The 12,882-nt window shown below is 38.3% G+C and overlaps 1 protein-coding gene across 1 annotated transcript in view; it reads right to left on the reverse strand.

Moving 5' to 3' along the window:
* Positions 1-1,926: 1,926 nt before the first annotated feature.
* ANKRD50 (ankyrin repeat domain 50) overlaps positions 1,927-12,882 on the reverse strand; it is a 36,126-nt gene continuing 25,170 nt past the window's right edge. The window contains exons 3-4 of the mRNA XM_010081479.1: positions 4,744-8,291; positions 1,927-2,451 (exon numbers count right to left, since the gene is read on the reverse strand). Of these exons, the coding sequence (XP_010079781.1) occupies positions 4,747-8,291 (3,545 nt within the window). The 3' untranslated portion in view covers positions 1,927-2,451; positions 4,744-4,746. The remainder of the gene's footprint in view (positions 2,452-4,743; positions 8,292-12,882) is intronic.

A 12,882-nucleotide genomic window follows, 5' to 3' on the forward strand; every position in this document is an offset into this window, starting at 1 on the left:
AGACGTGAAAGAGCAGAACAGGACAGAGTGAACAACAGGGGAAACAGCAACTTCTCTTTGTACGCAAAACCTTCACAAATGATGATATTAAAAAAATCACACGCAACAGCAATGCGGAATTATACTTTCTCAGAAGGTCTGTGTATTTTTTTAAAGCAATCCATGCTCTGTTCCAAAGTGATATTCCAAATCTGTAGGAATTGTCATTCTGAAACCATTTTCAACAGGTCTACTTTCTGCCAATTTGGGTATAAGGTTTCCCCACCAACTGTTTCAAATGTAAATATTATTCACACAAAACCCATCAGGCTATCTATAAGTTGTGGCCCCTTGTGAAATTGGCCATATCTTTATGTCCTCTGTCCACAAGGTGCAATTAATAACAACACAATAAAATTAAATAAATATAATCCCAATGACAGTCAAGGTCAGTAGAAAGAGGTCAGCATCCAGGGATCCCCTTCTACAGAACAAAACACACATCTAATAACTAAGAAAAGTTTTGTTCTTGCACAGTATTGCAAATGTACTGTACTTGAGGTTCTGAATAAGTTTGCTGAGAACATTTTGGTACTCTCTCTTTACTGAGCCACTAACCAACCCTCTTAAGGCCATTCTGCCAGACTCCCCTTATGTTTATTTTATAATTGTCCCACAGGGACAAGAAATTCAATACATGAAACATTCAGAATAATCAATATTGCCGTATCTCACCTTTTAACATCTAATTTTACTATATGCTGAATGCCTGACTATAAAAGATTCTTTTTACACTTAGTAACAAGTGAGTAAGTATGGAGGTGCAAGATATGAAAAAAAAAATTCCAACTTCCAAAATGTTCTGATGATTGTTAATCATAACAACAAGACACTGAGCCCTTTAGTGCCTCAGAATATGCACTACACATACATCCAGGGGCCATTTATCAAAGTTCAAGGATAGCCATACATCTAATTAATCCTCTATGAAAAATAACCTCAGCTTTCTATCATCTTATTTGTGGAATGATCAGAATTAAGAATATGGAAAAGATGAATCCCAAGCCTTTAGAAGAAATACTCACATACAAAAATAGGCTTATTTTCTAAAGAGCAAGGCCGTGTAATGGTGGATAGTAGAAGATAGCTTGCATTTTTAGGAGAAAATAACCACTTGTTTCATTCTATCACTCACAGAGCTGTGCAAGTAAGATGTGCACATTTGAAAGAAAAAAATCACCCTGTTCACTTCACAACAATGGCCTGATTTTTTTCTCCTTTAATATACATAAAATCCCTCTGCTGTAAGAGTGGGGAACCAGCTTTCTGTTATCCATTATCCGGGCTATCCAGGCTGCCCATTAACCATGCCCCAGGTACAGAGATACTCATGCTGGCTCTACTTTATCCATCTGAAGCAGTAACCACACTCATACAAATTGTGCTTTAGAGAGTTATTATCCCAGGACAGGGCTAACTCAGCAACTCTCGTACTCCCCAGACAACAGTATTACTAACTGTTTGCTTCTCCACTGTACTCTCACTGTATATTCTCTCAGCCTAATTAACAGAGTGTCTATATTTTACACAGTTTGTTTTACTGGTATTTTCAATACAGTCCTTTACCTTGGAAAAAAAGAAAGAGCTGTTTCTAATATACAAAGACATACATGAAAGCAGGATCAGACTTTTACTTTAGCACCTTGAGCATACCCATATTCAGTTACCTCATTACCATAACAATAACAGAGGCTATTTAAAGATCAGGTGTCCAAGACCAAAATTGCTATTGCTTTCAGTGGTCACAGTCTGCCATCCAGATTTGGTGTAGTAGTACCAGAGAGTGGATTTTGTCTCTTAAAAATCCGAAAGATACTGCAGGTGGTTGCAGTATGGCTCCTTTGCTACCACTGAACATTACACGGACAGAACACACAAGCACAGTATTTATAAAATACTGGTACAAGACTTGTATTTCTGGAGAGAACTTTTTGAAGAACACAGGGAACGGACCATACATTACAACAATGCAAATGTGACAAACTGTTTGCTTATTTTCTTTAGCCACAGGAAAATAAATACAAAAAGCACTGCCTTTCCATACACAGTTCACTGTGGCACATGCACCTCTAACCAAGCGTTCTGGAAGAGGAAATCAGAATTCCTTGCTCTTACCATCTTCAGCTGTTGACAGAGAAATACAGCATATATCTTTCTGCAATAAAAAAAAAGTGCTCATTCTGTGTATTAAATACAAAGTACACAAAATAAATTTTTGAAGCACAGAGGGTTATACTGAGAAGGCAGCCTGAAAATGTAGGCACGTTACAGTAATTAAGGTAACTGTACTGTAGTAATCACATTCTTGAATTTGTAGGTGGACTAAACAAGCATTGTGTGCTTCCATCCCAGCCAGCCGATAAATCATTTGGAGCAGAAGCGCTTCTGTTCATAAAGCATCATGGAATTGGCCTAGAAGTACAAAATAAAAACATTAAGTTTTGAAATACTCTGTAATACATACAGCATTGTCAGAACGAGAGCTACATAATTTCTAATTAAAACTACACAACAACATACCAATGATTAGAAGTACTTCCTGCCTAACTCAAATCTCATGATTGACTCCCTGTGCTCTCTAGCATCCAAAGCAACCACAAGGTCCCCACAGCAGGAGAGCTCTCTGAATAGAGCTCAGAAGCAGCAGCCAGGGAAGGAAAGCCCTTCCTCAGGTGCTCCAGTAGAGTATTTCTGATGTGATTCTCCACAGGTGACTAACTTATTCACTGGTCAGGGAAATTGCTGGTTTTGTGCTGGAGATTTGGCAAAAGGGGAGGTAAATTATAGCCTGCACCAAGCAATTCATAATCCACACAAAATTGTTTTAAACTTCAATATTTAAAATGAAGCTATGAAAAAGTGTTAAAGAAAAAGCAAAAGGAACCATTTAGTTATCCATCACTTCATATCTTAGCTACTTGCACAAACAAGTACTTCCCAGAGAAAACTCCTGAATTTGCAATAAAGCACTATTTGTTCCAGACAAACCAAAGCCTAATTTGAGTTTTAAAATGATATGCATAATGTTCTTTTTTTTTTAACATGCTTTCTTTATATTTTAAAACCAACAAAGACAGAAAATTCATCAAAACTAGTCTGTTGATGACAGGTCAGGTCAAGTCAATACATGGTCAGAACCATACAATTACTTGCAATAAAGTGTTACATGAAAGCAAGCACTGAACATCAGGTGCAGAAGAGTCAGGAAATACAATTCTTAATTGTACATTTTAATCTATTTCATGGAGGTAGGAAAAAATTACAAACAAATTTAAATACTGTTTTGGCCATGATGTAGAACTGAAGGAATCTAAAGTTCTTTTGACTTTTATGGAGATTTATTTATATTTATTACCTGCTTATTCCTCTCTACGCCTCCTCTTGTCATCCTGCCTCTTCACTTTCGCCTGCCCCACGGCTCATCTGACCTTTCGCAATATCTTCATTCTACAAATGTGCAGGCTCTAGTATACAGCTTTTTGAAACACAGTATTGTTTCAAATACTTTAAGTAAAATGCCAGCCCCAAGGAAACACCTTGGAGTCCTGCATAATGGTGCAATTCACAAGAGATTTCAGCTACCTCTGGAGAGATGCATCCCGTTAAAGTGAAATCTATTTCCAGGACATTTCAGGAAAAACTCTATGTGTTTTGACAGTTGAAAAACTCCCCTTTGTGGATTCTGCGCCACCTGCAATTGCCTAGAAATCTGCTATCTTTGACGACTTGCAGCAAGAACATTCTTGTCCTAAGGAGCAGCAGTCTGGTCTGTCAGAAATGCATTATTTCCAGAAATGAAAAATATATTTCCAGAAATATGCAAATAAGCAAAGAGATGTGCGTGCATTTCATAAAGATGCTGCTTCTTTGAAATTCAAATAGAAAATATTAATTATTAACACACTCCCAATATCCTGAGAAAGATAAATCTCACCAGGAAGAGGGAGAAAAATAGTTCTATTTTAGCTGACTCTCTGACAATTTAGATCTGAAAAAAACACATAAAATTTCTTTTTCAGCTTAAAATTCAGTATAGGAAAGAAAGAGAGAAATCTAAACCAACTCCACTGGTTAAGAACTACAGAATGGTCAGAAAACTGGTACCATAACATAGATTCTAATCATGCTCTGAGGAATGTAATCTCTTTTATAGGAGGGTTACCTTCACAGAAACGGAAATATAATATTAAGGCTTCAGCATACTGTTTTAACTTTTAAATTTGTAGATAATTATGCTGAGATTTCACATTTCAAATCCATATTTACTAAAGTAAAGTGGTTGCCTGTAACTTACAACAATCTTCAGAAATTTCCTGAAAAGGATTTTTGTAAATAATAAAATAATTACTGTAACTGAAAACATCACATATTATAATTCCCAGCTGTCCTTATATTTGAAAATAAAATTTCAAATCAATGCTACATGGAACTTGCCATTTTATTGTTATATATCAAAGACAGTGGTTTACGATTTGAGCAATCAGCATTCATCAGAAAATACGACAGTAATACAATTTCTCTAAAGTTGATGCTTTTAAACGACAGTAAAACAAACAGTTGCCAGGTTAAGATTTTAACATTCATAGTTTCCATTAAGAAATCAATTCTGATTATAAACTACAATGAAAGATTTTTTTTTTTAGCATATTTAAATGCACGTGATGAGATACATGCATTTGCTTCCTTTGTGACCGAATAGGTTACCTTTTATAATGGTGTTTCCTTCTTGTAGTTGAAACTCGGGTCGCTACCTTCAATCTGAAGTTTTAAGGCTTGCTTAAGGCTGAGTTCAGTCTCTGCAGGAGGATAGCCTTCCAGTACTTCCTGATGCCCTCTGTCCTGCACTGTTCGTGGGACTGAAACCCTACCGAGAAAAACCTGATTGCTCTGAAGATGGTAATTTGGATTTGTCATAATACCATTTCTCTTCTTCTGTTCTCCACTCTGTTGGTGAATTAGGAACTGTTGCTGAGATCGGCCAACTTCTTGCTGAGCCGGAGGGACCAAAATTTTGCACTGTGGTTCTGGTGGCATGGATTTAAGTGGCACACTTGTCCCAGATTTGGCAACAGGTACTCGTTTATCAAACTGAGTCATTTCATATTCTAGCACTTTTGGCTGGGAGGAACTACTTTGTTTTATTTTCTTTCCAGCTGACCCAGATTTGCTGGAGTTGTCCGTTTTCCCCCCTTTGTTAGCTTTAGTCGATTTCAAACTAGGTTTTACTTGGCTCCATTCAAATTCACTACTTGGTGAATTATGGTTTTGACCTAGGGAATGAGTTGTAGACGAAGGAGAAACAATAGACTGCCTACTTCTGCTGCGTGGCAGGGAATGCTGCTGTATTTGCTCTGTGAAGGACAGGCTGTGGAAACTATCAATGGGCACTGTCTGAGCAGTCGCAGTTGATGACGTGGTGCGGAGAGAAGAATTTTTTGAACTTTTCAGGGAATTATTTGATAAAGATGACTTCTGACGGTCAACTGTAGAATCCGGCGACTCTGAAGGAGAACTGAAAGCATGAGCAGGCCCATTAGATAAGCCACGCATACTGGGCTGCATATCTCCACCAGTACTCCCTGAACTATTTGACTTCATTGTTAACGACTGCATTTTAGAGGAGACCGACTGCAAGGGTTTTTGCTCCATTGTGTGCACTGGAGATGGAGTGCAACCATTCAGAGTAGATGCACCATATTTTTCCAGTAATTTAATAATCTGAGAGTGTCCATTTTTAGCTGCAACACGCATAGCAGTGCGCCCAAACTGGTCGGCATGATTCGGATCAGCACCATGCTCCAGTAATATCTGGACGACATCAATGTGCCCTTCTTGGGCTGCAATGCAGAGTCCAGTAGCACCTTGATTACATGTATGGTCAACCAGAGCTCCATGCTCAATTAGAAGCTGCACCACCTTCACATGACCTTGCCATGCAGCAGACTGCAAGGCAGATCTCTTCTCATTATCTGCAGCATTCACATCAGCATGGTACGTTATCAGCACCTGTACCATCTCCAAATGGCCCTGCCAGCAGGAAACATGGAGTGCTGTTCTTCCTTCAGCATCACTTGCTTCTACATTTGCACCATTTTCTAAAAAATACTCAGCCATCGTAATCTGGTTTTCTAATGCTAAGATATAAAGAGTTGGCCGGCCATCAGCATCTTTGTAGTTTACATCCGCTCCATGGCTGAGCAGTAGTTCAACTATATCTCTGTGACCTTCTAAAGCAGCAACCCGGAGAGCATTTCTCCCATCATAGCCTCGCTGATCAATGTTGGATTTATTTTCCAGTAATATCTGCACACAATCATAATGACCTTCTTGTGCAGCTAATATGAAAGGTATACGCCCATCATTATCAATTTCATTTGTTCTAGCACCTTGTTCTATAAGAGCTTCACAGATCAACCTGTGACCTTCAAAAGCTGCCATATGCAAAGGTGTCCAGCCTGCATCATCTCTATGATTTTCATCTAGCCCCCTGTCCAGCAGAGTCCGTACTACTTCAACATTGCCTTGTGCCGAGGCTATGCTCAGAACTGTTCTCCCTTCACTATCAATGCTATCAACAGCTGCACCCCAAAATAAGAGAGTATTTACAACCGAAGCGTGGCCCATGGAGGCTGCTGCCAGGAGTGGTGTACGACCATTGTTGTCTGTGTGGTCAACATCAGCTCCTCCTTCTAAAAGTAGATCAACAACATCTACATGTCCTTCATAAGCAGCTACCAGCAGTGGAGTCATGCCGTCTTTATCACAATGGTCAACCTCAGCACCCCGGTCGATTAGAAGACTAACCACTGAGGCATGTCCCTTACTAGCTGGCACACAAAGTGCAGCGACAGACAGCGCAGTCCTTCCATCCACATCCTCGTGGTTTACCTCTGCACCATGGTCCAGCAGGTGCTCCACAATCTCTTTATGTCCCATGTATGCAGCTGCAATCAAAGCTGTTCTGCCCTCATTATCAGCTTTATTAACTTCAGCACCATGTTGAAGCAGATTCAGCACAATATCTTCATGTCCTCCCCAAGCTGCTGCTCTCAGCGCTGTTCGACTGTCAGCATCTGCACAGTCCACTTTGACTCCAGCATAAAGGAGCGCAGAAACCACCTCTGTGTGTCCACCCCATGCTGCAGATCGCAACGCTGTCCAGCCATCATGATCAGTGTGATTAACATTAGCCCCACATCCGATCAAGCAATTGACAACCTTGGTATGTCCCTGCCGAGCAGCTAAGGTAAGTGCTGTTTGCCCGTGAGTATCTTCTATCTCTAAATCTGCTCCCCTTGAAACCAGTAAGTTGACGACATCGAGATTGCCACTGTACGCTGCATTGGCCAAGAGCGTTCTCCCATTGGAATCGCACTGGTTTACCGATGCTCCATTGTCTAACAAGGTGCGAATGGAATCTTCTCTCTCTAGAGCCTGCCGAACAATGCAAGATGTGCGGTCATCTTCACTGTTGACATGAGCACCAGCTTTTACCAGCAGCTGTAATACTTCTTGTTCTTTAGGAATTAAGGTTAACAGGGAGTCTTTGACAGGCGTGCCATTCCATATCATCCACAAAGCCAGCTCTGAAGTCTCTAACTGTAAATTGGAATTAATTAGATGCAATGCAAACTCTTGAGCTTCTAACGGTGTTAAATCCTTTGCCCGGCAAGTGTAACTCATGGCCAGCATTCTGTGTCCTTCTGCTGCATTACACAAGTATTTCTGTGTACAGTGCTTTACATCTAGCAACCATTCTGCAAAACTGTAATGAAACAAGATTTTTGTATTTCCAAGCCCATCAATAAGGACTTTTGACAGAACATCCAATTTTCGTTGAAAGTCTTCCATCGTCAATGTCATGTTTTTGGTCCATACCGCGTGATACAATTCTGTTGTGGTTAACGGCCTGCAGGCTGCAAGAATTACATTAAGAATAGGCTGGACCTTTGCAAATTGTTTTCTCACAAAAAGTCTCTGACAGAGCCAAAGGTATAGGCCATTTAACGTTCCTGGAATATCACGGATCTCTCGTAACATAATAAAATTCTCCACAACTCCATCTAGGACACGTTCCAGATACAAAAAGCAACCGCTGCTTTTGATGTGAAGCTGATTCAGCATTTCTGCAGTTTCTTTTGTGAGATGTTGTCTCAGAGCTTCTTCCTGGTCTAAACGATGCAGAATATATTGTTGCACATCTTTCACAATATAAGCCTTTCGTAGATCATCCAGACTTATTTTTCGAAAACCTATTAAAAGGCAAGAAGAAAGTTGTTATTATTTCTGATCTAGTTTCAACTTAACTCAATACTTAAAACAAAACAAAACACAAAAACCCACCCAGACATTTCTGGGTAGGGAACACCCACAATAATATATTTTGTGTGTAAACATAGTGAATGTAAATTAATAGTAATACCAGAGAACTTTGATAATAGACACTTTTTATCATCATCTACTACATGAAGAAATACATGTTACAAACAAAAAAAGTTTTAAAAATCACTTTGCATCTGGCATTTTGTTTTTAAGTTGGACAATACTAAATAACTAAGAAAAACCATCAGAACTGCAACCAAAATAAGATTATTAAGTATTATTATAGGAACAATCCCTTCTCCAATGGGGTTAACAATGGAATTCCAAATAATTTTCAGCTACGTAGATTAAGACAACTTATATTAATATAATTATAGAAGAGGTTATTCACACCTGGTGCATATGCATGATTAAATGTACATAAATCCCTTTAACTTGATCATCTTGGTTGCTTTTAAAAGCTTTTATGATATAGAAGAGAGACACACTCCAAAATAGTTTTAAATATCTTTACAGCTCTGTGCACTGTTCTAGATAAACACCCCAGTTAAAGAACTGGTAGGCAATTCACTGGATAAGGAAACAGGTTTTTTCATAGTCATATGATCTCATTGTTCTTCCAACCTGTTTACTCTTTAGAGGAAAAAAGGAAATTATTTCTTACATGCATAGTGTGTACATATGCTCTGTATACAGATACATACCCACCACAAGCAAACGACATTGCTCTTAGCGGCACGTGACGAGCAGTCCCTAGAGCAACCTTTGTAGCCACAAGGCTCTTGAGAATGAGGCAGAACGAACATACAAACGATGCTATAGTTGCGGGGACTACGTGGCTATCTCTGTCATTTAAAATATTTGCTTTGGTAGTGCCAAGTCAGGCATTTGATGAAGACCTACCTTCTCTGATTAATGACACAGTATCCTGTTTGAACACTACTTTTCCAGAAGCTACAGGGAAACTGCAGAGGTCACAGACGTAACAGTTAAATTACCTTGTCTGAGGTCAGCACTGTACCTCACTTCTCCAGGGACAGGCTGCAACCTCTTCCTCCCGTGTAGCAGAATGAACGCATTTCCTTACAGTCAGCTCCTCTAGTCACAAAAAACACTCAACTTTGCTTTTCAAATCAAAGCAGTTCCTAACCTCTCAATTATACTGAAGGCAAAGCAACCACGGAGCAATGCATTCAGTGTAATTTTGGCCCCATCTCCATGGAACAAATAATTTTACATGAGACTCTGAAGAATGTTCTTTTCAGTTCTATGCTTTTATTGTATTTAAACATTGTGTTGATCAAACTGCTCAGTCTGTGAGCTTGTTCTGACTGAAAACTCAGCTTGATAACAGCTGTGTTTTTTGTTCCTGAGTGCCTTCAGCAGAGGGTTCTGAATGTCACGTTAAGCTCACTCGGTTAATTGTTTAGTCTACACAGGCATTGTCCAAACACAACAGATTAGAACTGGGGGGCAAACTATGGTGGTGTTATATGGTGGTGTTACCAAAATATTCCTGCTTCCCTTATTAATTATGTTAGCATTACAAATCTAATGGGACTAAATCAGCAGAATACCTAAACAAAAGCACGCTTCTCCCCAAAGTAAAATCACTGAATAGGACACTTGTGCACAGTCACTTCTTTGACTACACTAATGAGATTGTCTGCTTGAAGATTTCTGAATGACAAGACAAGAAGGCAAAAAATTATTTTGGGGAGATCTTTCTCTATTCCACAGAGGCATTTTCTTTGCCCTCCAAAGAAACACAGAACCATCTTTATCCACCATATGCTGTCACAGCTTCAAGTAATGTCCTAACCTAACCTGCAAATGGCATAATTCATCGATTTACTACGTATTTGAATAAAATATTCTGTATGCAACTTGGTAAAGCCCTCAATTCTTGCACACAAGCCAAATGAGAAACTTTGGTGAATAAGAAGAGACAGTGGCCTGGGATTCTGCAGATATCAAGCTTTCATTTCAAGTGAAAGGCTGTTTCTAGGTTATGATCCTTCAGAAGATCCAGAAGTGAAAACAAAGGCATTAAAAACAGAGCACTGCTTGGTGCATGCATTCACAGTTATATGCATATGCAGAGCTGTAATCAGACACAAGTGTCCTTCAGTTGTCTCACACACACAGGGAACAGCTCTGTTTGCCTCAACTCAGAGAAAGTACAACCACCGCATTCACTCACCTTCCAGCTCTCTGAACCTCTCTGCTTCCTCTAGACAGATCTGCGCCTGTCACTTGGCTGATGGAGAACAGGCACAGAGCTCTGCAAACTCCTTCTCAACGTGTCTAGTCAGAAATTACTCCTCACAGCATCCTTAATCACTCACATTAATCCCATGCTCACATCCTTCCTTCCAATATGTATCTGCATATGCAAGTTATTTTTGGTTTTAAATAACTAAAGTGCTTTTTCTAATTTTACAGTAGTTGATTTCATTTCCCCCCAACAAGAAAACTTCCGATTGACTCATATGACAGCAATCCTAAAACTTCAGCTGAAGTTCAGTGTTGACTAATGACTACACTTCATCGTCCTTGACTCCCAGCCTGCACACTAAAACTTGCAAAACAACGACTGTTTAAGCATCTCAGTCCCTGTATGCATGCTTCAAAAGCAAGAGACTCTTGTTTACCTTGAAAGGTTCTTTGAATACCAATTTTCATTTTGCTTCCCAAAACATCTGGGAAAGTGAACAAAACCATTTTACACACGATAAAAAAAAAAAAAATCCCAAGCCCTCCAGAAAAGTAAAAACTGAAGGATTTGGGTTTTTTTTTTTTGCCTTTATATGAGGCTGTATCATTACATTGTTCCATACTAGAGTTAAAAATATTGCCCTACTTTGTACTTACCCAAGACACATCAAACGTCTAAGCACTTTAGCCAAGCAAGTAAGCTACAGAAGACTTCAGAGCAGTGAATATTCAAGAAGTCAGTAACTGAAATAATTTGAGTAGCTATACGTTCATGGAAGCCAAAAATTATTTATTTTCTTTTGGTATATTTCCAAATATTCCTTTTAAATGAAAACCTATATATCGTATCTGAAGGCAAGTTTATATAGCAACAAGCAGACTACTGTCATACAGATCTTCACACATCGCAGGGATGGTATGCTGCTTATAGGGCTGGGATTAACGAACTTCCATTATAACAGACTTTTAAACAGAAATAGATTTTTAGTGACTGCACCATGCCGTACTATAATAAGCAAATAATTCAAAAAAGCCTTCTAGATAGAATCTTTTTTTTTTTTATATCACTAATTCTTGTTGCTAGCTTGATGGAGTAAAACAAAGCTATGGTTTTTTTTCCCAAACATCTATGTAAATGAGGTCATTTTACATTTTCAAACAAAAATCCTGCAAACTTGCTTTTCAACACTACCAGATACAATAGGTCACTTTCATGGACAAGAAGCATCAAAACATTAAGAGAAAGCTCATTTTGTTTCAGATGCATTCCCATGAACTACTTAAGCTTAGCAAAACAGAAGTACAGTAGACAGAACTTCCAGTCCCACGACCCTGCTTTTTACATTGTTAAAATTTTTCTTACAACACATCACTTTCAACCCAATGGGACCTCCAATATGGATTTATTAAATTCCTGGCAGTTCTGTAAACAAACCAGTTCCAAATGTATTTCTTGGCAAGATCTGGGGTCATTCAAAGAAAAAAAAAAAAAAAAAAAAAAAAAAAAAAAAAAAAAAAAAGTATCTTGGCTGTATAAGTACTTCTACAGTATGTCAACCTTTTCAAACTTTAATAATAAAAAATAAGCTATTAACTAGCAGGTTCCAGTAAATACTTAAAAATATCCTTCTAACTTCATATCTTTAAAAACATTTACATAAGTAAATTAGAAAAGTTTTAAATACATTTTATTATATTCCATTTAATTGGATTGTTAACTTTAAAGTAATCTAAATGATTAAAAACATGGCAATGTTCTGGCATTATTAATTTACACTGCTGATCTAAGCACGTATTAAAATAGGCATTTCTATGGCCATTTACACACACCTGCTCAAAAAGAATAAATGTATCCAGCTGAATAAAATGCACCTGGAAACTCAAGCAGCACACATAGCTTTTAGTGCATTTGCAGGATACTATGCATTACAAATTCCACGGCATCTACTACACATGCTAAACCACTGAGGCTGAAACCTGCTGCTCTCCTTGGTCCATGTTTGTTTACTTAGATTTACAGGTACAGTCCACTTAAACCAATTTAGTCTTCCTCTTTAATTACAAAGCAAGTAAGTTCAAAATGCACATACAACTTGCTACTAGGAAATATGAAATTGCCTAGTATCAAGTTTTCAGAGTGTTAACCAGAAGAAAGTGGAAATGAGAAGGAACAGTAATTAAAAGCTCCCATTTTATTTCCCAAGTCTTTTAAATACTTTTTTCCAAAAACCAATCCAAAACAACAAACTTTTTTAAAGCTTTAAAATTACAGAAGTAAATTTTACAACTACATAAATATATAAA

Source organism: Pterocles gutturalis, unplaced genomic scaffold, assembly GCF_000699245.1.
Source record: "Pterocles gutturalis isolate BGI_N339 unplaced genomic scaffold, ASM69924v1 scaffold19826, whole genome shotgun sequence".
NCBI lineage: Eukaryota > Metazoa > Chordata > Aves > Pterocliformes > Pteroclidae > Pterocles > Pterocles gutturalis.